The sequence below is a fragment of the Eublepharis macularius genome, chromosome 3 (genome assembly GCF_028583425.1).
Source record: "Eublepharis macularius isolate TG4126 chromosome 3, MPM_Emac_v1.0, whole genome shotgun sequence".
Lineage (NCBI taxonomy): Eukaryota > Metazoa > Chordata > Lepidosauria > Squamata > Eublepharidae > Eublepharis > Eublepharis macularius.
In genome coordinates this window covers 19,217,474-19,243,004 of record NC_072792.1, presented here as the reverse complement: position 1 = coordinate 19,243,004, position 25,531 = coordinate 19,217,474, and the positions used below count along the sequence as shown (strand labels likewise).

General features: G+C 42.8%; 1 protein-coding gene across 1 annotated transcript in view; it reads left to right on the top strand.

Moving 5' to 3' along the window:
• The window catches only part of KLHL1 (kelch like family member 1), a 282,888-nt gene that overhangs the window by 29,854 nt on the left and 227,503 nt on the right, over positions 1–25,531 (top strand). The window contains exon 2 of the mRNA XM_054974105.1: positions 16,378–16,560. Within this exon, the coding sequence (XP_054830080.1) occupies positions 16,378–16,560 (183 nt within the window). The remainder of the gene's footprint in view (positions 1–16,377; positions 16,561–25,531) is intronic.

Below are 25,531 nucleotides of genomic sequence, written 5' to 3'. Positions count from 1 at the left end.
GAAATAAATGTAAGCCTTACGCCTGCATAAATTTCACAGATGATGCTTGTAATATCAAGTCATATCATCATGGCCTGAAAAATCTGCTTTCCACTGCCCCCCCCCTTTAAATTTTGAAACATCCCGCCTGTTGAAGAGTTTTGGCGAGCTCAAAACATCGCTCAGTACTTTGTGTCAGGTGGATTGGTCCTAACAAAAAGTCGGGGCTCATTTCGAGGGGGAACATGCCGGAACACAGTTCCGGCAGTTCCCCAAAGAGATCACATGTCAGGTGGCCCCACCCACCTGACTCTCAGCCATTTTGGGCCCATTTCGTCCTGGATTGGGGGCAAAACGGCCCGGATCAGGCCTCTGATGGGTGGTGGATCACTCTCCTGTTCAGCAGCAGCCTGATCCTGACCAGTTGGGCCCCTTTTTGGCCATTTTCAGCCCCTTTTGCCATTTTGGGCCCAATTTCAGCCCTGAATGGCCAGAATTGGGTCCAGAGCAGCCAGGATAGGTGATGCCAGGGATGTGGCATATGCAAATCAGTTATGCTAATGATGCATTTCTGTTGATGTCAAGGGGCATGGCATATGCTAATGAGCTGTGCTAATTTGTTCCTCCAGCTCTTTTTCTACGAAATGACCTCTGCAAAAATTATTGCACAGATTTTGTTCTTGGGGTTGGTCAGTTTTTTTTTCTCTCGGACTGGCCTACCTCCCGAAGTTGTTGTAAGGATAAAATAAGGAGAGGGAAATGATGTATGCCACCACTCTGAGCTTGCGAGAGGAAAATAGTGTTCTGACCATACATAGTGTTGAAGCACTATTGAAGTTAATTTCTTCCATGTTATTTCATACTCTGTCCATTTAGTTCAGAAACAGGGGATGATTCCACACACGTTGGATAATGCACTTTCAATGCACTTTATCAATCATTTGAGCTGGATTTTTTGTTCCACACACGAAAAAATCCATTCCAAATGATTTATAAAGAGGATTGGAAGTGCATTATCCAACGTGTGCAGAATCACCCAGGGTCTAATGGTAGATTCTGAACAAGTCAGTAGCGCTCGTTTAACCTTTGTACCACTAGCCAGTCCTGTGTCCTTTTCCCTGAAGAATTTAAGATGGCATGGCAAGTAGAACTGAGCTGTTTCAGAGATTCCAGTTTCTGAGGAAAAATTGGGGGAACTTCTGAGGGAAGTTGACAGAGAGACCTCAGGATGATTCTTAGGATCTGTACACCTGAGTAGCAGGTCAGTGTGGATAAAAATAGGGCTGCCACCCACCTTTAGCCCCTGTTGCCCACTGACAATCCAACAGCTGGCAGGAGGGGAAAAAATTAATATCGCCATCAGTGACAGCATGCTGGGAAAAACTTCGAAGTAATGGAACCACCGCCATTATCCCTGCTCCCTCATCTCCCTCCATCTCACACCAGTTGCCAGGCCATACCTGGAAGCCCTAAGTGAAGAGGGATTTTCAAAGTGTCATACTCTTATACCGGTTTGGTTTAGCGGTTAAGAGCAGCAGGACTCTAATCTGGAGAACCGGGTTTGTTTCCACACTCCTTCGCTTGAAGCCATCTGGGTGACCTTGGGTCAGTCACAGCTTCTCGGAGGTCTCTCAGCCCACCTTACAGGGTGATTGTCATGAGGAGAATAATAGCACACTCTCACCCTCTGAAAGAGCATTAAGTTGTCCTGAAAGGTGGTATATAAATCGAATGTTTTTATTATTATTATTTTATCCTGCAACAGCTATAAAATTTGTTGAGCCTATAAGGTAGGAAGTCCCAGGTTATTGTTTCACCTGAGCTCAAGGAGGCTACTGCAGCAAGCTGCACAGACTGTGGACTGTAAACAAGAAACTTCAGTATGGCTGTGGTGTGATTCATAGCTTTAGTTACAAACATTTGCAATTTGTTGGATTATGTTCCTATAATTGCCTCTCATTTTCTTGGATATAAGCCCTTGAGAGGGCCCTGAAGTGTACCCACACTAGAGTTGGAAATGGATCTCTTCAAGCAGCCATTAGGACCTGGAGAAGGTAACTCCTTAATAGGGTTGCCAACCTCCCAGTGGACTCTGTGGCACAATATCCCTGCTGAGTTCCCTCCTTTCCCCCATAAAGCATAAGCTTTTGAGAATCACAGTTCTCTTCGTCAGATGCATCTGACAAAGAGAACTGTGATTCTCGAAAGCTTATGCTACAATAAAGTTGGTTAGTCTTAAAGGTGCTACTGGACTCTTTTTGATTTTGCTACTACAGACTAACACGGCTAACTCCTCTGGATCTCTCTCTTATCTTTCTCTCGCGGATTTGATAGGGTTGCAGGTAGAGAAGACACATCTGTTGAGGTGAATGGGGAAGTCTGCACACGTGTGCATGGGGGGGATCCTCTGGAATAATTCATGTATCTTTTACTTCAATCTTCAATCCTGCGATATTACCTAATCTAGCGGCATATTTGCCTACAGTGCTGGCCAGGTTTCTTTACCATCCTTACTATCTACAACATTGCTCTGGTTTAATTTTAGCTACATTCTACCCCAGGTACAGGCTAGCTCCTGGTTCAGCTGGGGCGTCTATCTGTCACGTGTCAGGAGAAGCAATGTTAGCTGGGAAGCATAGTTTTGAAAGATAGCTGGCGGAGATCGGCCTGGAGGAGACGGATTCTCTCACAGCCCTTTGCACCTCTAGCGTGCTGGACTGTCTCCCCTTCCAGAGCTTTTACCCTGCTGCCCTCACTGCTAAAAACTTTGAATTAAACTGAGCCTTGGCAGGGCAAAGGCTCCAGAAGGTGAGACGCTAGAGGTAGTGGAGGGATGTGAGAGAATCTATCCCCTCTAGAGCAATCTCTGCTGACTCTATCATTTAAAACTATGCATCTCAGCTAACATTGCATCTCCTGACATGTGAAGAACAGATGTCAAAAGTATTGTGAAGAGAGACTATATGATGAGACTGAACTGGAGCATTTGCAACTTAGACTCTTTGAAGTGCCATCCTAAGAACACATTGCTGGGAGAAGACGGTCATATCTGTTGCCCATAAACTAATTTCATCTAGCCCATTTTCACTTAAACAAAAAAACATAGTTTAGTGGTTTATCCAAAAATAAGGGATGATAAAATATGAATATGAATGTTCCATCTGAAATGGTACACATTTTTTCCAGAACAAAGGTAACTACGGATATGAAGAGAAAAATTTTCATTTAACAAGGAAATTGCCTTTCAAATGTACTTAATAAAAATTGGGTTAAAGAGTTTCATATATGGATGTTTTGGAGGGTTTTTTTGCAAGATGTTGCTAAGCTGTGTAAAAAAGCTTAATGAGTTTGATAATAGAAGCCTGAATCGTTTAGCACACCCCATTCTCATCAGAGTACATAATGTGCACTTCCAGGAAACAACTCTTAAAAGTATATTTAAAACAGACAAAATAAAACTCCAAACTCATTAACTGGCTGTGCCTATTGTGTATATAGTCAAAACCCAACACCGAGAGAAAAAGTTGATTGGTTTGTCTGTGATCTTTGAAAGACATAAGGAAAGCAAAAGAGTATGTGTGTTGCTTATTGGATTCCTTTAGTTTCAAAAATGCAGATCAAGCTGCTCACAGCTCTAGCTAGCAACAATGCAGTTTGCATTTAGGATGATGATGTATTGATTTTCTCTAAGTCGGCAGGAGTTTTGCCATTCACATCAAAAAACACCATGCATCATATGGAGTCCTAATTCCATTTCAGGATTTCATAGTGTTCTTGGTCTGGAGGGTATTACAGTTGGTTGTTGTGGGGTTGCTTGCCTCCCAATGGGGGTGGGAGATCCCCTGCTACAGCATGAGCAACCCCCCCCCCCACCATCGCTCACTTGGCTGGGAAGAAATGGTGGGAAACAGGGAGAACTTACCAGGAAGTGCAGACCCTTGCCAGAAACATTGTCATGTTGTTGGTAATTTGCTGACATCACTTCCTATATGCCCGGAAGTGACATCATATTGCCCAGTGAAGCCCTATTATTTGGGCAAAAGCCATAGAGGTTTTGCCTGAATACCAGAGCAACTCTAGTGGGCAGGAGACAAAGTTACTACATTGTCGGTGGGTGTGTCTGGCAGCCAGCAAGTCCTGTCCCCACCCCATGTTGGTTGCTAGGGGAGACCTGGCAACCCTAGGTTGCTGCCATTTCTAGAAGCATTCTTTATGGCCAGATGAGACATTATTTATTAGGTAAAGGACTTTGTCTCCAAGAGCCCATTTCTGCCACTTAGTCCATATTGAGATAACATGCCATTGAGTGGTCAACACCTCCTGTTTTAAATCTAGAGTACAAGAAACATGCTAATTTTATCAATATTGAGAAAAGCACACAAAGGCTGGGATCAGTTTAGAATATAAATTGGTGATAATGATTAAATTGAACATAAATGTGTACTAGATAATATGAAGCAAAGTGAAAAAAAAAAAACAGCATCTTTGTTTATAACTGACTAGCTTGATGCCCATGCTTCGCTACGGTATTTAACTACTTTAAATCCAGTTATAATATTTATGGATAAGTAACATTTTTGGATGGGGGGGGAGTTGAGTTGGTTTTGTAGTATAATAGCATAGTACCCGAGCTTCACAAAAGTGTTTGAATAAAGCGAAGCATGTTGATGCCTAAAACTGATGAAGTGAATTTCGAAATGTAACATTTATTGAAGAGATGTTTAAAAGGAAAAGATTGTAGTGCAGTAAATAAAGTGAAAAATACAGACAACCTTATTTTTCTACTGAAGGACCTCTTTGTAGACCTCATTGGTAGTTTACCCCCACTTTGGAGCCCCCACTTTGAGGAGAAGCTTGTGGGCTGGGAAGCCAGGAGGGCTGAGCATGTCGAGGAACTCCACAGGGTAGTGGACCGCATCATCCATTTGCACCACTGAGTCCACAGATCTGTACTCATTTCTGCCCCTTCGAGGGAGTTATGTTTCATTAATGATGGCAGCCTTGTTATTCTTGGGGGTCAGAATGGCACGCTTGCACAGTCCGTCCATGGACTTCTTTCGTGATAGTGGCGATATCAGGGTATATCGTGGCTGTTAGGTCTGCTAGGGTCGTCACTACTGTGCCCAGGCCTGCAGGGATGGTCACCTTTCCCTTGGACTTGGGACTTGCTGCTCAGTGCACTGCATTGTATTTCCGTACACGGTTCATGAAATGGGCGTGGTCAGGGTGGCTGCCCAGTACCAGACTGTAGAGAGGCTTGGGCAGAGGTTTGAAGGGTGGGAGATACACCTTGCCATTGCTGCAACAGATGCCGAGGGCCTCATCCTTCCACTTGAGGGCATTGCTGTACTTGCATTTGTGGGTCATACCAGAGATAAAGTGCTGTGTGCCTCATAAGCCACATCAGGATCATATGCCATGCCTGAGTGAGCCTTGACCTTCCATGGAAATAAGCGCCTCTCTACTCGTCTTCCAGGATTGCTTTGCTCATAGAGAGACTCTGCTGCTCTGTTCACCTCAGGGTAAGCTTGCTGCTACTCGGCCACCACTGCTAGGTGCACCGTAGGAGTACGATGTGCATATTTTTTTGCCACATCTCTAAGTTGCTTCCTCCTTTTAGCATTGGTGTATCTTGCACGACATCTGCCAGGAGGCTTCTTGGCGACAGTAAGAGGTGATGGCTGCAAGACGCATAAAGTGGAGTTGGACTGAGGGAGGGGTGGTGTGGTGGGCCCTTTGGCAGGTTCATGTGAGAGGTTTGCATTGAAATGACCCCTAGAAAGGTCGTGCACCATCTCCCCATGAACATTTAAAACTCAGCCACCATACTGACTTTTATATAAAATCCCTTTTCAGGAGTCTTGTACTGTCTTTCTTCAACTGTCTCCAGTTTCCTTGACCTAATTTTTACCTCAGAACACAGTTCCACAGCTGACCCATCAGCCTCCCAGCCACACAGGAAAGCCGGGCCCCACAGGGAGATTGGCAACCCTAGAGAGGAGGTGCATTTTTACCTCAGGACACGTTCAATGACTGGGCATCATTGAATGTGTCTTGAGTGCTGCATGTGTCCTGCATACTGTTTAGAATGTTGGGCTGATGGCCAATCAAGGCTGCATATGCAAATGACCTCAGGGCAGAGTGGTTGAGTTGGCACTTGGTGGGGAGAGGGGGAAGAGCAGCCTGCCAGCCACACAGGGAAGCTGTATCCTTATGGGAAAACACATTCCGCCCCCCTTTTGCCCCCTTAAGGGGTGAATTTCCTAAAATCCCTTCTTAGCGAGCCTCTACATCACAAAAGGAACATCCTGTCCAAATTTCACATTTCTAGGTCCAGTGGTTTGGGCTGGGCGTTGATGAGTCAGGACACTTGTCTTTATATAGAGAGAGATTTTCTAAATAAGTTGTTGACAAATGACAAGCAAATCAGGTGACATCAATGGATATAGAAGGGTATCACTCTGTTTAGGATTGCAGTTCTGGCTTGAAAGGGGCATTTGTGTATTAATAATTGTTTCTTATGCTGGTGATGATCTGAAAGGAGAACGGAGGAATCTTGAAAAAGATTTTTTGGCAAGTATCAGTAAAATTATTCACCGTAGTGACAATTAGTATGGGCTCATTGACTAAGCAGGGTCTTAACTGGTTCAGAGTAGGGTTGTAAAATCTTGCCAGGGGCACTCCCAAGCCTGGCTCCCATTTCCCCACTGCTGCTGCTGTAGCCAGTGGGAGAAAATTAATGTAAAAAACTAGCTGTCAGGCAACAGTGTGATGTCACTTCTGGGAAAAACCTGGAAGTGATGTCAGTCATCTTTAAGAATCACTGGAAATCCTGCAATTCCTGGAGAAATGTGACATTTCAAGTATTTTCCCTGGAGGTGACATCACACTGTAACCGATGGTGCCTCCTAGGGTCTCACACTCATTGCAATGCCATGCCTGGTAGCCTGGTTCAGAGGAAAATATCTGTGCACCCCTCCAGGCATTCTGTCTCACTGCCTCAAGGAGATCTACAAACCTGTACTTTTTTTGTATTGTGAGACTAAAAAAATAATAAGTTGGACACCACAACTTGTCTTCAAAGTAGATGCTGCCATTGTGTCTTTGGAGTGGACAGCTGCTGGGTGTTTATTTTCCTTTCATCACAACACATTGTGCAGGTAGAGTGTTTGAAGAAGTGTGACAAGGCCCAATTGTTGTTTAAAGTCTGTCAGCTCCCATTAAGGGAGGTGTCCATTTTAATCTCATGCCCTTAAGCATGTTTGAGTACACTGGACTATTTTAAAACAACCTCATTCCCAGACCCATCCTTGCTGAATTCTGAACCGCTCAGACAGTCACAGTATTTTTACGATAGCGCTATTCGTCTGTTAACTTATTATAAAACTGACAATGTTCAGGTGCACACATTCCCAAGTATATAACATGACAGACAGTTCAAACACAAATCCAGTTGCATTCAATACATCTCCCTGGGAGAACTCTCCAAACAGAATTCATCTAGTTGTCAAGAAAACCTGTTACTTTTTTTCGCTTTCAAGCAGGCTAAGCCATATGGTTCATTCAGCCCCAAGTCAAATTTTATTTCGCAAAGAAACTAAGGAAAACATAAATATACTTTTCTGGAACCACCAAAGCAGGACCGGCTTGTTTAACAGCAAGACTGCAAAGTTTAGATCCGTCTAGCTAAAGAGTAAAAATTTACAGTTCTCTAAATAAATAAGTCCCCCCCCCCCCCCGCCACAAGAATTCTCTGTATTCAGACTAAGGGTTGGATAAAATCAATCTAGGAGGCTGCATTAAAATAAAATAAATACTGACTTTACAAAAGAATATTCAATATAGACATCATTTGATTAAGAGTGATGCTAATTTGATTTTTCTGGCTGCTCACCTGCTCAGAATTTATTGAATTGAATAATTGTTTTCAGGAGGCTGTGGGAGAATGTGCTAGGGTCATCAGCCTCCAGTTTGGATTAATTGTCAATGGACGTTTACCGTCACTGTAGCCACTATGACAATAACACAAAGATTTACTTTGATTACTCAGATATGAAGGCTGTACTGTGAGGAAGAGATTTCCAAGAGATGCATTAGTAAATGGACAGGGTCTATAGACTATACTATTATATACTATTTAAAGTATATAAATTATATACTATAATTTATAGTATATAAATTATAATTATATTATATAACTATAATTATATACTATAATATAGTTATATTATAGTATACTATAATAATTTATAGTATATAAATTATTAGTATACTATTATTAGTATACTATTATTAGTATATTATTAGTATACTATTTATTAGTATACTATTATATTAGTATTATTAGTATACTATTATATAGTATACTATAATAATTTATAGTAAATTATTATATACTATACCTACCTTTACCTATGCTCTTACTGGGTATTTTCTTCATTGTTTAATATGTCAAGTTGAGAATTGCTTATGCTCCATTTTAGTTTGGTATTGGACTACTTGTTTTCAAATCTTTGCAAATTTGCATTTATATATCCTATTGCAAAGAGCCCTGTGGTGCAGAGTACTGCAGCTCAAGCTCTGCTCATGACCTGAGTTCGATCCTGGCGGAAGCCAGGTTCAGGTAGCCAGCTCGACGTTGACTCAGCCTTCCATCCTTCTGAGGTCAGTAAAATGAGTACCCAGTTTCCTTGGGGTAAAGTGTAGATGACTGGGGAAGGCAATGGCAAACCACCCCATAACAGAAGTTTGCTAAGAAAATGTGATGCGACATCCCTCCGTGGGTCAGTATTAATGACTAAGTGCTTGCACAGGGGACTACCTTTACCTTTTAATGAGTCTCTCTACGCAAGACACTCTGGTACATATTTGTTAAGTGTAGAGAGATGCAATATTAGCTGAGAAGTGTAGTTTAAAAAGACAGAGCCAGTGGAGATTGCTCCTCAGAGGGTTTGTTAATTTCTTCTTCATCTCTCCCAAAGGCTCTGTTAATGTCTACTCTCCAGTCTAAAACTATGTGGGATGGCAACCAGAGGGCAATGAGGAATGGAAATGGGCTGGAGCTGCCTTCCAGAGCCCGGCTTGGACCTGGAGAGGTTATAATGGACTGAAGTTTCCCTTCTGGCATTTCCCAGCCCCTTCATACAGCTCCAGTGTATAGCCACAGCCTCCAGCTCTGTCTTTTTAAACTACCCTTCCTGGCTAACATTGCGTCTCCCAATACATGTTTTTCATGTGTCAGATGTCTCATGCAGAGAGACTCAAAGTTAAGACAAAATAGCTTTGACATCGGATAAATACCCGAAGACAGAACCATAACCTATATCCTGTTGCATTGTCTATTGAAGGCCCTTGCTGTTCATTCTATTACACTGTGCAATCCGTCTTGAGTCTCAGTGAGAAAGATGGACTTTAAAAAACAAATAAAATAAATCTGGCCTGCATCACTTCATGTTGCATTAATGCCTGCTCACCTTTCAGCACATGCCAAGTGGAGTCTCTTATTTTTCTCAACATACTTTTAAATCGAATGTTTCCACCTATTGTTTCTAGTTTTGATTTGGAGGGACTTTCCCACACCCGTCTTATAAAAGATGTTTCAAGAACGTTACTTTTGTCTTCTTTTTCCTCCATATCATCTCTGCCCTGTCACTTGTGGAACTCTGACAGCATTAGTAATTTGTAGTTACTAGGCTGGTTATGAGAACTGATTTTTTTAAAAAATTAAACTCTTGGGAGAGTTCAAAAACACTGAACAGCAGAAAAAAATTAATAGCCAGAACTAGATAGTATTAGTATTACATCCAAGAGAATCAAAAACAGAAGGTTTCTACAGGTTACATACATTTTTAAAGAAGTATTGAACAGAATTTTAATTTTGAAAATACATGTACCTATTAGGACATTTTAATGTTTTATATATGGCAAAGAGTTATCTGTTCCAAGATAGGAGGTCTCCTGGAATTACATCTGTCTCCAGGCAGCAAAGATCAGTCCCCTTGGAGAAAAACGGCTGCTTTGGAAGATGACCTCTATGCATTATACCCCATTGAGGTGCCTCTCCTTCTCAAATCCCACCATCTCCAGGCTCCACCCCCAAATCCCGAGGAATTTCCCAACCTAAATTTGGCAACACTAGTTGAAAGCGGTGCAGATCACATCACTAACATACAAATCTGGACTTTCCGATGAATGCACAGCCCATTTGTGTGAAGAGTTCCTGATCATGTATGAGGTGCTTGGATCTCCTTGGGTCCTGCCAGGGGAACGTAGTACCACTAATGGAACGGATCCATGTGATCCAACCCTTTTCTGGATTAATGCAAAAGTGGTGTTAAAAAGTAGGTATTTGAGCTATTAAGACAGGTACTGATGTTGTAGCTTCTGTCAAAGGGGGCAAATGATGGCTGGTCATGCCTATAAGTGAAAACAGAACTTTACTTAACGGACAATCGCATTCATTTCACCTGTATATATAATAATATTTATAGTATTTGTAGAAATGCAGCACTCAAGTATGAGAGCTAAACTAAAACGTGACAGGACAATATCAATACCTTATGTCAAAGCAGGAACACAATTTTCATATGAATATAACTCCCTTCAACTATTAAATCAAAACTAATCGGTGTACTAACAAGACACATGCAATATCAATATCAAGGACAATTCCATAAGGTAAATATGTCGTAAGGTAAATAAATACCTCTTTTTAAAGACATAGCATTAACAAGAATCCGATACAGAGTTGAAGAAATGCTGAAACAGAGCATAAGTAATTCTAGGACTGACTTTAGACAACATCGAACTACCCAATAGTGTCATACATGAAGCACAGGTAGCACATACTTTAAAAAAATAATAATTTTATTAACATTAACAACTATCATCAAACAAGACAAAAATATACTCAAATTAAAAACAAAGATGGATACAAATTTGTCAGTATCTATACAATTAACCATTAACACTTATTTTAAACTTGCAACAAAGTAAACAATCTTAACAGTAGAGATAATAATAATAATGTAACCATCTACACAAAAGATCACCACAAACCCCACATTTCGATATCAATAACTTCTTGGTAAGGTAGCTTAGGAGCACATACTTAAAGAAAGAGATAGGTCATAAGGCAACACAGTGGGGAAGTCTCTGGTCCCTAAATCATTAGTGAAGCATTTGAGACCCCCCCTCCCTACAATAAAGCCCTCCTATCTGAGTAAAAAAGCCTTTTGAATAATTCAGTTTTGCATTGTTTGTGGAAAGCTAGGAGTGTGGGGGCTCTCCTGACCTCCTCAGGTAGGCTATTCCACAGGGTGGGGGCCACCACAGAGAAAGCCCATGGTCAGGCTGCTATTGATTTCACCCATGTGCAGGGTGGCACCTGCAGGAGACCCTGTTTAGATGAGCAAAGCTGTCATGGAGGAACATGTGCTCACAGCCTTTGTCATGGAGGTATGCCAGACAAAGGCCATGAAGAGACTTGTATGTGATAACCAATACCTAGAAATGATCACAGTAAGTGATTGGTAGCCAGTGAAGCGACTGCAGGATTATCTGTTCTTTGTTGCAGTGGGTTGTTATGGTCTGAAGAATTTGCAGTTTCCTTTGACATATTCAAGTTGCAGAGATGTTACATTTATCTTTCCTTTTCAGTCACAAGGAAACAGTATTTCTTCTGCAGTTCACAGCTGGGATCTGTGTAGCATGTGAATGCCAGCTTCAGCTGGAACTGGTGTGGAATGTCTTCCTATCTATGCTGTTGAATGTGATTATAAGAAAGAAATGGTAGGAAGAAATACCCTTCATCCTCTTCCTACAGATTTGCTTATTCAAAGACTGGTAGCCACATTCAGTCTTTCCTGTGCACGACCTTAAGTGTGTGTGTAACAGCACTAGTAGTGTATTTTGTCAATGCTGAGCACTTGGAAGCATTGAAATCAGGTGCTGGCAAGTATCCAACGTGCTAATTCGAGGTTGAGCTGATTATAATTATAGCCGAATATATCCAACCAAGTTCCTTTTGGCAAGCAAATGATGCGCCCAACTCTGTTCCTTTGTCAAAGGTACACATGCACAGTCCCAGGACTGTGGGAAAGGCCTGGACAGTCAAACCCACAGATAATTTCCCAACCAGAAAAATCTATATACATGGAAACCAACTTATATCTATATGTGGCTGCTAGCATTGTTATGGGATTGTTATGTAATGTCTTTTCTGAAATTCACTTTTTTAAGATATAGACATTGATTCCTCTTCTCTTTTAAGTGAAGGATTTCTCTTTGATTTCTCTTCGTAGAAAAACCAGTGAAACTTTTTGTAACTTCAGCTCTTTCTATTTTTTAAAAGTTACACATAGGTTTGCCAAGTCTACTGGGCTCCAAACTGGAGACAGGGGTTGTCTTGGGGGGGGGCAGCATGCTTGGGGGGGGTACTCACTGTGCATGCAGGCAAACCACGTGAGCACTGTCCGCACCCTTCATTGTTGGGCTGGGAATGATGCCATTCCTGGTGCGACAACTAGGGATCCATAGCATGCAGGAGGAAGCTTGAGCACCCCCAAGCCTGTTTCCTCCCCCCCCCGGAAGGTAAGAGGTGGTGAGGGGGCAAAGGGTGGGAGTAAGGGATTCCTTCACTCCTACCAGGGAACTGGGAACCCTAGTTACACACCACAAGGTAGAATCTAGCAGAAGGGTAGGGAGACTTCGGGGAGACATTGCCTGACTCTGAGCATCTACAGAGCGAAATTCTGAAAATTCGCAAAACTTCCCTTCCTGCCCCTTCTGCCGTTTCGCTTTGATCAAAACACAGCTGATTTAGAAACTGACTCCAGATTCCTAAACAGAGGAAAAGAAAGGGATTGTCAGCTTACAGGGAGAAATTAAGTAGAGAGTTTCTCTTCACAATGCTTGTGGCCCTCGCGATGGATCAAAGTGACTCATTTTTGTTTGTTTTGCACTGATGTGGAATGTTGCAATTTTTTTGAAGTTTAAATGCCATATGATTGATTGGTAAGCCAAGTATGGAATGCAGTATAGAATTAACTGCCCCAAATAGACCAACTATACATGCTGCCAGAAATGTCCCCTTATCATCCTCGTCTTTTTTTAAAAATAAAACGTAAAAGTGAACTGGATAAATTGGTTGCCTTACAAATTATAGAAAAGGCTGAAAAGCCTACTGAGTGGGTAAAGTTTCCGGTGATAGTAGAAAGAAGTATGGCTCTTGTGTATGTCTACTAGTGACACCTGCCAAGCCCCTTGGGCCTCAATGAGAGGGGAGCCCAGGGTTGCTGTTCCCCAGGTGGGGATGGGATATCCCCTACTACCAGCCTCCTTCCCCGCCCCCCACTCACCTGGTCACAGGAGGAAAAGAAGCGGGAACAGGCCTCTCATGGCAGTGCAATGACATCACTCCCAGGAGACTTCCTGTGATGGAGGACGCTTTCTCCCACTGCAGGAAAAATCAGAGAATTCATCTTATAGTATAATGATAGAGATACATTTCTCAGTGGTTTTACACCAGATGTTTAGTTGATGTAGTTGGGCAAACAAAATGGCCTGTTGTGATGCTCAATTAACAAAAAGCAAACACTCACTGTGATTTATGGCTACTGTAGATTATAATGATTGAAATGACTTGTGATCCTTACGTATTACATAGATAACAGAAAATCATCGCAACAAATAATGTGATCCTGTGTCACAATTTTAGAAAAGTCCCTTGTGGTGTTGTGGAACAGCTTTTGCTTTTTTTTCAGCTGGAATGTGGTGGAACGGAGTTCTGGAACCTCTTGAAAATAGTCACGTGGCCGGAGGCCCCGCCTCATGATCTCCCCTAAACTCCCCTCTGTCTGGATATCAGGGGTGAGGCCACCAGCCACATGACAATTTTCACCGAGGGCGATTTAAACTTTTAAAAACTCCTCCCTTGTTCCAGCTGACCCAAAGTGACATCATTGACCCTGGGAGCATACATACACTTTGCATGCACACATGTGGTACCAGGGTACTCGCCAAGATTGCCCCCTGTGCTGGCAACCCACTGAGTTCTACCACCTCTTTTCCCTGAAAAAAAACCCTGCATAGAAGTAAGATGTAAACCCATTTCGTAGTGAAACTTCCTTAGAAATAATTCTCAGTAGATCTTCCTCAGAAGTTATCTCCCTAAAATTAACCATAACTCATTATAATACAAGGAACACCACATAGCCAAATGGAATCTCAGTTAGGAGCATATGTTGTAATATTTAGAATTACCTCTTGCTTGCAATTCAACATTTACATAGGAAGCAAGCCAGTCCAATACCCTTTTCTTAATCCCTTGTAATTCCGTACAGCTGTGTGTAAAACTACCGCATCCTTAAATGTACAGATCACAATTATAACTATGATCAAAATTATTATCAAGCTAATATTAAGCTAGGCAGATCATGAGAGAGAAGGCAGGAAGGGTTACATCAGTGCCAGTTTGTTGTAGTGGTTAAGAGCACGGGACTCTAATCTGGAGAGCCGGGTTTGATTCCCCACTCCTCCACTTGAAGCCAGCTGGGTGACCTCGGGCTAGTCGTGGGCCGGCTCTCTGGAGCTCTCTCAGCCCCACCCACCTCACAGGGTGTTTTGTTGTTGTGGGGATAATAATGGCATACTTTGTAAACCACTCTGAGTGGGCATTAAGTTGTCCTGAAGGGCAGTATATAAATCAAATGTTATTATTAATGTTATTATTATTAGTTCTCGTGGCTCCTTCTTACATGCCCAGAATAATACCAATCACCACCTTGGGGTCAGGTAGCAATTTTCCCCAGGCCAGTTTGGCTAGGGATCCTAATGGAGTTTTGCCATTGGAGCAGGGGTCATTGGGTGTGTTTGTGGAGAGGAGGTCGTTGTGAATTTCCTGCATTGTGCAAGGGGTTGGACTAGATGATCCTAGAGGTCCCCTCCAACCCTATGATTCTATGATTCTATAATTCTACGATTCTAATAAAATATAGATATCATATTACCTCAAATGTTCAATACATTTTAAAGAATTCCTTAGTATTATTACAATACAACAATGTCTCAAAAGGCAACTGATCACAAATGTGTTATAAATACATTACAGAATGGACTTAAGAAAGTAGCTCCTATATACAACATGACAGATCCAAATTTGTATTGAGCCCATAGGGCATATATGTTTTTAACCTATACATCCAAGCCGCCTCTTGACGGAGTAATGTTTTTGAACATCAAAATGATTGTATGCATGTGATACATGTTTGCTAAGGATAATGAACCGCAAATCATTAGTGCGAGTATTCCTTTCCTACAAAATGTGCTACCAAAGGTGCTTCCATATTTTTATTGCATATTCATGATCTATGTTCTATAATGCATGTCTTTACGGCATGTACACTCATCCTAACATAGAAAAGCTGGCATGGGTATATAATGACATATACTACCCTTTCAGTGTGACAGTTTGTAAAATGAGAAAAATTCATTGTATAAAAACCTTGTGGATGTTCAAACTTTTTCATCTCCAAGGAGAAGGGTCACACAGAACACTTACCACATTTGTAGTGTCTAGATGGACTGTCTCTATTTGGCTGGTTCCAACAAAAATCCGATAAAATTAATAGATCTTTGATACTTCTAGTTTTCCTAAATCCAATAAATGGTCAATTACTGCATCCAAGTAAATCCACAATCATATGCCAATGTCTATTAATAATACGTTTTGTTGAGCTAGCTAAAGGTGCGTACTGAATTGCGCATGCTATGCCTTTCTAGAATTGCTCTGGTCTATTATTAAATAGGGCACTTGTAGGGACCAACTGGGTTTGGTTTCTTGCATGTTGTATCACTCTGTGGGGATATCCCCAATTCAGAAAATGTTTTTCCTAGTCTATTGCATTCTTTATAATAATCCTGTACCAATGTTGAATTACACTTTAATCTTAAAAACTGTCTTTATGGAAGATATGTGACGATTTTCTATTATCTATGTAATATGAAAGGATCACAAGTCATTTCAATTATACTATACTGCAGCCATAAATCACAGTGATTGCTTTTTCTTAATTGTGGGTTTTTTTACACTGCAATCCCGGTTTGTTTTTCTGTTGTGATCCTCAGCACTGAGAACAAGAAGACATACTGAGTTATTTTCTTGTGTGCATGTAAAGTGCTGTCAAGCCACAGCCCACTTAGGGCGACCCCTGCTGGGGTTTTCAAAGCAAGAGACTAACAGAGATGGTTTGCAATTGCCTGCTTCTGCATAGCAACCCTGGGCTTCCTTGGTGGTCTCCCACTAGCTTTGAAAGACTGCGATTAAATCATCGTCTCCAGAACTCTTCATTGCGGCTGAATGTTTTGATCGTTTTCCCCCCTTTTGTGTGGGGTTCACAGGTTATCGTCAGCTGGCCATCCTTTGACGCCTCAGTGTGATATGGACTCTAGTTGTTCAGAGGAGTTCTATCAAGCTGTACACCATGCTGAACAAACCTTCAGGAAGATGGAAAGCTACCTGAAGCAACAACAGCTCTGTGATGTTATCCTGATAGCTGGGAACCGTAAGATACCGGCACACAGGTAGGTGATAAAATACAACATGAGTGCTATAATTATTATTTGTTATCATTTTTTTATTTATTTAACTTTTATCAAAGGGAATCTCTGAGATCTGAGGGGGTCACAGAAGTATCCTTCAATAAATGTAATATGAACGTGATGCTGGTATTTAATGCTCATCCTAAATTTTCTAGGGTGCCATGGTCTGAATTATTAAGGATAATACAAAAATTCAGAACTTTGATTTTTAAAACTCAAGTTGCTTGTCTACAAGGGTGCAAGGAGGAAGCTTTAAAAATATAATGATTTCCGATAGCTTCAGTGAGAAGAAGTTAAATAGAACAGATTTGTTGGCTTTGTTCCAAGTTCCAGTATATATTTCTGCCAGTGCCTTTTGACAACGAGGATTTGGAAATATCAATATTTAAAAGGCACAAAGTTCAATTTGCTGCAGTTTGTTGGGTCTTGATTCAATAAGAGTGGAAAGACGTAAGAAACAGAGGAGAAAACAGAGCTCAAGACTTCTCACTCCTCAAGTATTCATCCCAAATAGAGGTGGCAAATTTCTTAGTATTCAGCAACACTGTTCTATACTGTTGAAATCTTCAGTGTTGGCCATTCCCCACATGCTGAGCATTGGAGGCTGTGTAGCACCTTTGCCATCAGTCCTTAGGAGAAGTGAGGGATGAGATCTTGTCTACACTGCTGGAGCATCTTTTCTTGTTGATGGGGAAGAGGCATCGACAGGCCTTATAAGCGAGGTGCTGAAGCATAGTGGTTAAGTGATTGGGCTGCGACTCAGCACTCTGCTGGTTCGATTCCCACTAGTGCCATGAGCTCAGCAGGTGGCCTTGGGTAAGGCACTCCTCTCAGCCCCAGCTCTCCAGCTGTATTGTGGAGATAATAATAACACTAACTTGTTCATCACTCTAGGTGAGGCACTAATCTGTCCAGAAGAGTGATATAAAACCACAGAGCCAGTTTGGTGTAGTAGATAAGAGTGGTAGTACTCTAATCTGGACAACTGGGTTTGATTCCCCACTCCTTTACTTGAATCCAGTTGGGTGGCCTTGGGTCAGTCACAGCTTTTTCAGAGCTCTCTCAGCCCCACCTGCTTTACAGGGTGATTGCTGTGGGGATAATAATAACATACTTTGTAAAACACTCAGAGTGGGTATTAAATTGTCCTGAAGGACAGTATATAAATCGAACATTATTATTATTATTGTTGTTGTTATTGTTGCTGTTGTTATAAGCTGCTGTAGCATAGTGATTAAGTGGTTGGGCTGCAACTCAGCACTCTGCTAGTTCAACTCCCACTACTAGAGATGGGCACGATCCAAAAAAAATTGCCGATCCAGCTGATCGTGGATCGGCGCCGGTGCTGATCCCAACTAAATGATCCACACCAATCATCTCCCATTCCTGATCCATGGATCGTGGATCATGGAGGCCAAAGCAGGGCGCGCTGCTATTCCCAGCTATGTGGGAAGGTGGGTGTTGGTGGCAGCCACCGGGCCCAGCGGGCATGGGGAGATGGTGACAAGCTGCCTCCCCTCAGGGGGCAGGGGGTCTGGCCGCTTGCTGGTGGCACCTCCCATGTGCCCGCCTGCCAGGCCAAAAAGGTGTGCGCTGGCGAGAAAAGAACGGTGGGTGATGCTGGCGGCATCTGTGTTTGTGTTTGGCCGTCTGTGTTTGGCCGTCAGAGCTGCCTATCAGGGTTTGCAGGGATAAGATTGGAGTGCCCATGGCTACAGAACACCCCCTTCCCCCTCCCTCCCCTGGCTGTCGTCTCCCAACTGGTGACTGCTTTGCTGCTCCGTAGTTGGAAGGAAGCCCTGCTGATCAAGGAAAGCTGGGCTTCCATTCGGGTTTCCAGGGCGACAGGAGGGGAAACACAGCTCAGGCATTCCCCTGGCTCCATTGCCCCGGGAATAGATTACTGGTGCCTGAGTGTCTGGCTTCCTGATCTGAGCACGATCCAGCCCCCTCCCAATCACTGGATCGTTGGCCGTGGCCTATCACGATCCGCTGAGTCACGATCATGCGATCTCCATTATCGTGGGTTTTTTTGGATCATAATGCCGATCATGCCCATCTCTACCCACTACTGCTATGAGCTCAGCAGGTGCCTTGGGTCAGCCACTCCTCTCAGCCCAGCTCCCCATTTGTTCACCGCTCTGAGTTGAGCACTAATCTGTCTAGAAGGGTGGTATATAAACACACTATCATCATCATCATCATCATCATCATCATCATCATCAAGCCATGCCTCCTCGTTAATGTGAGGGTAGGGAGACATTAGTGTTGCCATCCTCCAGGTGGGACCTGGAGATCTTCCAGAATTACAACTGATCTCCAGACATCAGAGATCAGTTTCCTGGAGAAAACTAATGCTTTGGAAGGTGGACTGTATGACATTATATGCTGTCGAGGTCCTTCTCCATCCCAAACCGTGTCCTCCCCAGGCTCCACTCCCAGATCTCCAGGAGTTTTCCATCTGGGACTTACAGCCCTAGCAGGCATTCATGGCCTCTTATGGGTTGTTTAACAGCTAGAAGGAATTTGATAAAGAGAGCTAGTTCTAAAGTTCTAAAGCCTGTACTCATTCCCAGTGTTTCTAGTGGGGTGGTGGAAATTACGCTGAAAGGGGCCGTTTCCACACGTTTTACCTTCTGCTGGAACATCACAGAAGACAGCGACTTCGCGCACGAAATCGCGCCAGGAAGACGCTGTCCTCTGGGATTTTTGCATGAAATCGTGTCTTCCTGGCACGATTTTGTGCAAGAGGACGCTGTCTTCTGCAATGACAGCGTCTTTCTGGCGTGATTTCACGTGCAAAGATGCTGTCTTCCATGATGTCCCGGCAGAAGGTAAGACGTGTGGAAACGGCCATGGTTTATTTTGCCATAGTGTTGTTATATGGAAAAATAAAAAAGAGTCCGGTAGCACCTTTAAGACTGACCAATTTTATTGTAGCATAAGCTTTCGAGAATCACGTTCTCTTTGTCAGATGTGGAAAGGAATTCTTTTTTTCTGAAGTTCACTTCTTTAGCAATAACCATTGATTCAGCTTGATCTTCCCTCCTTCCCTTTTAGAAGTTCTCCTGCAAGACATTAAATCTGTTACTCATTTTAACGTTACGTTTTCAAAACCCCGTCAAGCTTAGTTTGTTTGGGAGAAAGCAAGAAAGGGTCCTCAAAAGGGCAACCTCTTTTCCTACTTATTACTAGCTATCAGATGCGGGGGGGGGGGGGACAAAGACAGACTCAAGTACAATTTAACAGAATCTCTGTAAAATAACTATATCTATAGCTAACCAAAGTGTGAAAGAGAGAGAGTAGAATTCTGCCTATCACAGGTCTCCTATCCTACCCATTTTCTCCCACGCTGCCTCCCCCTCACGCAACAGAAAGACTCATTAAACCAAGTCAATGTCCTTGCAAGGACATTGTTAAAAAAACCCAAACCTAAATACTCAAGCATGCCAAAGAAGCGACTTTAACATAACATAAAGAAGAAAATAATAGAAGTTTAAAAAAGTATTAAAAACAAAAGATAAATTAAAAGACGTCTTCATGGAGCTCAAAACAATGCCACCACCCAGCTCAAAGGAAAAGGAACTCGTTTCCCTTTTAGAAGCAGGATTTTTGTCACCTATGTGTTATGTCAGTCTGCGTTCCGGCTAATAACCACACAAGACACCTGTTTGGGTTGGGAAACGGCCACAACTTTATTGATTACAGCTGAATGGAGCATTTGCCAGGCATCTGGGCATGGATCCCTGCTGGCATCGGCGAGCCTGCCCGCTGACCGATGCATATCCTGCCAGTCCCATGCCGGCATACCACGGCAAGCACTGAATGGCCACCAGCCATGCCAGGCGACCATTGCCTCCCAATCCGTTGGGGTGAGCAGTCCGAATGGCCCACTCACCCTTTGGGGGGAGAACTGCATAATGGGGAATGTAGAGAATTTCTCTTAATAACAGTACTTGCAACAGTTTGGTTGTTGAGATGGTGAAGAGTGAGGAACAGGGGGAAGCCAGGATAGAGGTGATGTTATCGTACTTCCCCGGGGGTACACCTGGGTGACCTGTTCCCCCATCTTTCCCCCCACTCTGGCCAGGTGAGTGGATGCAGGGAGTAGAAGGTGGGAGAGAGGATCCCCCACCAGGGAAATGGCATCACTACGTCCAGGTGAGGCAGTGGGACCTGGAGTGTGGAGTAGCTTTTCCCAGCACTCTTTTGGCCACACCCTGTGAAACTATAGAATAATTTTAAGAAATGGAAAGTTCAGAAGAGGAGTAGAAGTTTGTCACTTGTACAAATGGGGTTTTACAAAACTGCGAATGTTTGTTCAATAAAATGCCTGTTTTTGTTTTGAAAAAATCCCAATGCTTGTGCAGACGGAGCTGTTGAATTGCTTGTGCCATGAGCTTTCATCTGGTGACTTTGCATTAAGCTACTTACAGCATTATCCTAAAAGGAGTTATTTCTAAATCCTTTGTCTCCAGTGGCCTTAGAAGGGGTGTGACTCTGTTCAGGAGCGTGCTATTAATTTTGCAAGCGGCTTTGAGTATTAGATACTTCCAGCTTGGAGAGATGGAGATGTCTTGTGTGCAGAGATGCACTCGACGAAAATATGCTTCCATCTCCGGGGCTGGCATCAGCACATGACAAGGTGGGGCAGCCACCAGGGTCCTTGACTCTTTCTGGGACCCACTGCTGCTGACCCCCTAACAACAACAGCAATACTTGAGAAAGGAAATTAATCAAACAGTTAATATAAATTTTTAACAAAACTTTCTCATATATTTAAGGTGCTCAGTGCAAAGTATGTGAATTCAAAATACACGGTTTTGTTAAAAATTTATATTAACTGTTTGATTAATTTCCTTTCCCAAGTATTGCTGTTGTTGGTTTCCTATTGGATCTTGGGAACCCCTCTTAGTATGAGACTCCCTAACAACCACCACCACCACCACCACCACCAATTTATATACTGTCCTTCAGGACAAATTTTTAAAAAAACCTTTTTATTAATCCAAATTTAATACAAGAAATGATAAAACCGTACAATACAAACAAGAAAGGGATTAAAACTAAACCATAAAAGACATTATCAAAACCACTCTTGGCAAATTGTTTAAAACCCAAGAATTCCAATAAACAAACATTTAAACTTTGTCGCATTGGGGGAATTACTTCTTTGGCATTTAAAACATCTAAAATTGGTTTCCATATTTCATGCCTTCAGGACAACTTAACCCCCACTCAGAGCGGTTTACAAAGTATGTTATTATTATTCTCACAGCAATCACTCTGTGAAGTGGGTGGGGCTGAGAGAGCTCTGAGAGAGCTGCGACTGACCCAAGGTCACCCAGCTAACTTCAAGCAGAGGAGTGGGGAATCAAACTGCCTCTCCAGATTAGAGTCCTGCTGCTCTTAAGTGACTGATCCAAGGTCACCCAGCTAACTTCAAGTAGAGGAGTGGGGAATCAAACTCGGTTCTCCAGATTAGAGTCCCATCACTCTTAACCACTGCACCAGACTGGCCCTATGCACACATCTCCTCTGATGCCTGCACTCATACCCTTCCACTGCCTACTTGTAAGTGCTTTGTCACCTCTGGTCCCAGCTGCATATTCTACCCAGCTCAGCTTGCTGTGCCCTGGCCCTGACGGGGGTGGACAATCCCCCGCTCCCACCCTCCGCCCCCTGTCACAACTCACCTGGCCAGCAGGGGGAGGAGGTGGGGGAAAGGGCTTCCCAGGGGGCGTTCTTGGGGTGGTGAGACAGCGTCACTACTGGGACTGATGTCATCATGCTGCATCAGGAGTGCTCCTGCACTTCACAAGGGGCTGATTTGGGCTCCAAATGGTCGGAATCAGACCCATTTGGAGCTGAATCGGGCCCAAGCAAAGCCCATGCATGCAAAGAAGGAAAATAAGATGAGTGTCAGGTTCCCCCCTCCTCCCAGCAGGAGGGTAAGAGGATCTGGCAACCTTATACCCGGCACGACTGGAGAAGGGCACGCACAAAGCATCAGCATTCCTGATGGCTGCAGCAGGGGCACTCCTAGCTGCACCCACCATCTAGTATCATTGGAGAAAGGACATGCAGGCTGTGTGGGCAGGTGTGACTGTGAGTGGAGGGGCAGCTTACACGTGTGCTAAGGAAGGATGCACAGGTATGTGGGGGCAGATGGGTGGGAGGTCAAGAAGAGGAGCCTAGTAGAGGGCACAAGCCCCCCCCCCAAAAAAAAACCTCTGGAACTGGCCTCCACTCTACAAATGAGACTCAGGGCCAAGCTACACATGGCGAATGACACTTGAACGGCAAGTGGATTGAGTGGAAGGCAAGTGAACAGGAAGAAATACACTTGCTGTTCAAGTGTCATTCGTCATGTGTAGCTTGGCCCTCAGGTAGGACCTGCATATCAGTGGATATTGCGCTGTCTTAACATATCTATGTCTGGATTTTCTTCTGTGCATAAGAAAATCCAGGAGATATTTGCTTGATTACAAGATTACAGTCCAAGACTGTAAGGATTCTTTTTTTGTAAAAAAAAAAGAAGAAGAAGCAAAGTCTTCTCGGACTTTTTATTTAATTTCTTATCCAGATTGTTGGGACCATCTTTGCCTGATACATGGTCGTTTCTTTTTTTCATTTTCAAGAAACAGTTTTTGCATGTTGATAGCACAAATCACCTCAATGTGTGAGTATTCTGAACAGATTGGGAAAATCTTTTTTAAAAAGATGATTTGTCTCAGAAAATACAAAAATGGTGGTTTGAAAAAGAGATGTCAGGATAGCCATTAAGATACTACTCTAAACAGACAATGGCCATTTCCACATGCTGTTAAAGAGACGACCACTTACTGAACGCTGGCGTTTTTTTCCCACAAATTCCAGCTGACTCTGATTTCAAAGCAGAAACAGGCAGTTTGGCTTCCATTTGTTCAGCATCTTTTCTGAGAATGGGATTTCCCACTTTTCCCTGTGTCTGCTAAAAGACGCTGAACAAACAGAAGCCAAACTGCCTGCTTCCACCTTGAAATTAGAGTCATCTAGAATTTGTGAAAAAAAACACCAACATTCAGTTAGTGGCCCATCTCTTTAACAGCATGTGGAAACAGCCAATATGAGAAATGCTTTTCAAATGAGAGCTGGTCTCTATTTTTTAATAAAAGTATGGGCTGGATCCCATCTAAATTCCATGCATGACTTCGCCACCTCTGTTCTCATGCTACAGCACAAAATGCCCCTCTGAAAAGCTATCTATTCCTGTGGGATGGGGGGGGAACCTCTCCTCCCAGAAACCGCATGGCAGGGGATTTGAAGGCCTGCTGTGGCAAGGGAAACATTGGTGAAAAGCACGTCTCCTCCCTTGCATGCTTCTCCACAGGATCCAACCAACCAACCAACCAACCAACCAACCAACCAACCAACCAACCAACCAACCAACCAACCAACCAACCAACCAACCAACCAACCAACCAACCAACTATCTAACTAACTAACTAACTAACTAACTAACTAACTAACTAACTAACTAACTAACTAACTAATTTCCTTCCTTCTTTATGACAGATTGTAGATTCACAGTGTCCAACTGGGCCAAAGATTAAATAAGACAAGGATGTAACGGAAAGCAGCTTTACCTTAATGTTAACGCCCTTGTAGGAACGTGAAGAATCCATGATCCTTCCAATACATGCAGTTACTGTTTACTGCAAGTAGGGGTATTAAGTTTGTGATTTTGGCCCATAGTGATTTCAGCTAAGCAGTGATTTCCGCTTATCAGAACATCTTCATTGTAAGTACAATTGCTTACCACGCTCCCTAAAGAGCCAGATATATACACCCAAACTGCGCCCCTTTTCAGTGACCCACCAATAGGCACACATGCAACTAGGATCCTTCATTTGCATGCCCTGAATACAACACCACTTGTTTACCAAACAGCAATTGGCCCCCATCCCCGAGAATCGATTGGCTGCTGCTAATTTACTACCCAATAGGATTTCAGACCTGAGGAGCCTAGCTAGCCCAATACATAACAAGGGCAATGTGTGTATTTCCCAGCTTTGCTACATGCAAACAAGAACACTCAATTTTTGAGGGTATGTGTTCACACATATCATAGTTGGATAATACACACGTTGCCCTGTTCATACAAAATGGCAACTATGCGCATCAGGAGGTGGTGTGCACTCCCATTACAAGAGGCTGGAGCACCAAAATCGATCATCTTCACAGAGCAAAGTTTAGATGCAGAGATAAAATATTTTGTAGGTTGCAAGACATATGCAGATTTTTTTTAAAAAAATGTTGCCTTCCTAACAATTCTGATTCCAGAGTTTAATAACAATATTTCTACCCTTGTGTGTCTGCACTGAATTTAATTGTAGACCTGTTTCTGTTCAAGGGCATATCCAAATCCTTTTGAATCTAAAAAGAATTGCTCTAATATATATAAGCTTGACTGTGAAATAAAAGCCGAATCACATTTCTGCTTTTGTAGTTAAAAGTACAGACAAGCTTGTATATTATTTCTGACTTCTAATCTATCTAGAGTCAACAACCAGTTCTATTCCATCTGGAATTACCAGTACATATACTACATACACGTAGCACACATTTCTCTATGCCTTGCTCAAATTAAATTTGCAGGCTGTGAAATAGCTAGGTAAATAATACCACAGAACAAGTGGTAGACATTCATTGCATAGCAGGTACAGAAGCTGAAAATCAGTTAACACCAAAATTGGGGGAGAAAGATATGGCCAACATGGGTAATGAAAACAAAAGTGATACACGTAAAATATCATAGTATGACATGGTTGTGCCCAAAGTATAAAGGCATATATTCAGTTGACCTCAAACAAATATGCACAACCACCTTAAGTGAATGGTAAATTGCTGTTAAAAGACTGCAAATAAGAAGAGTTACAAACTTTTGATTTCAGTGGGTGGGATCCAGATT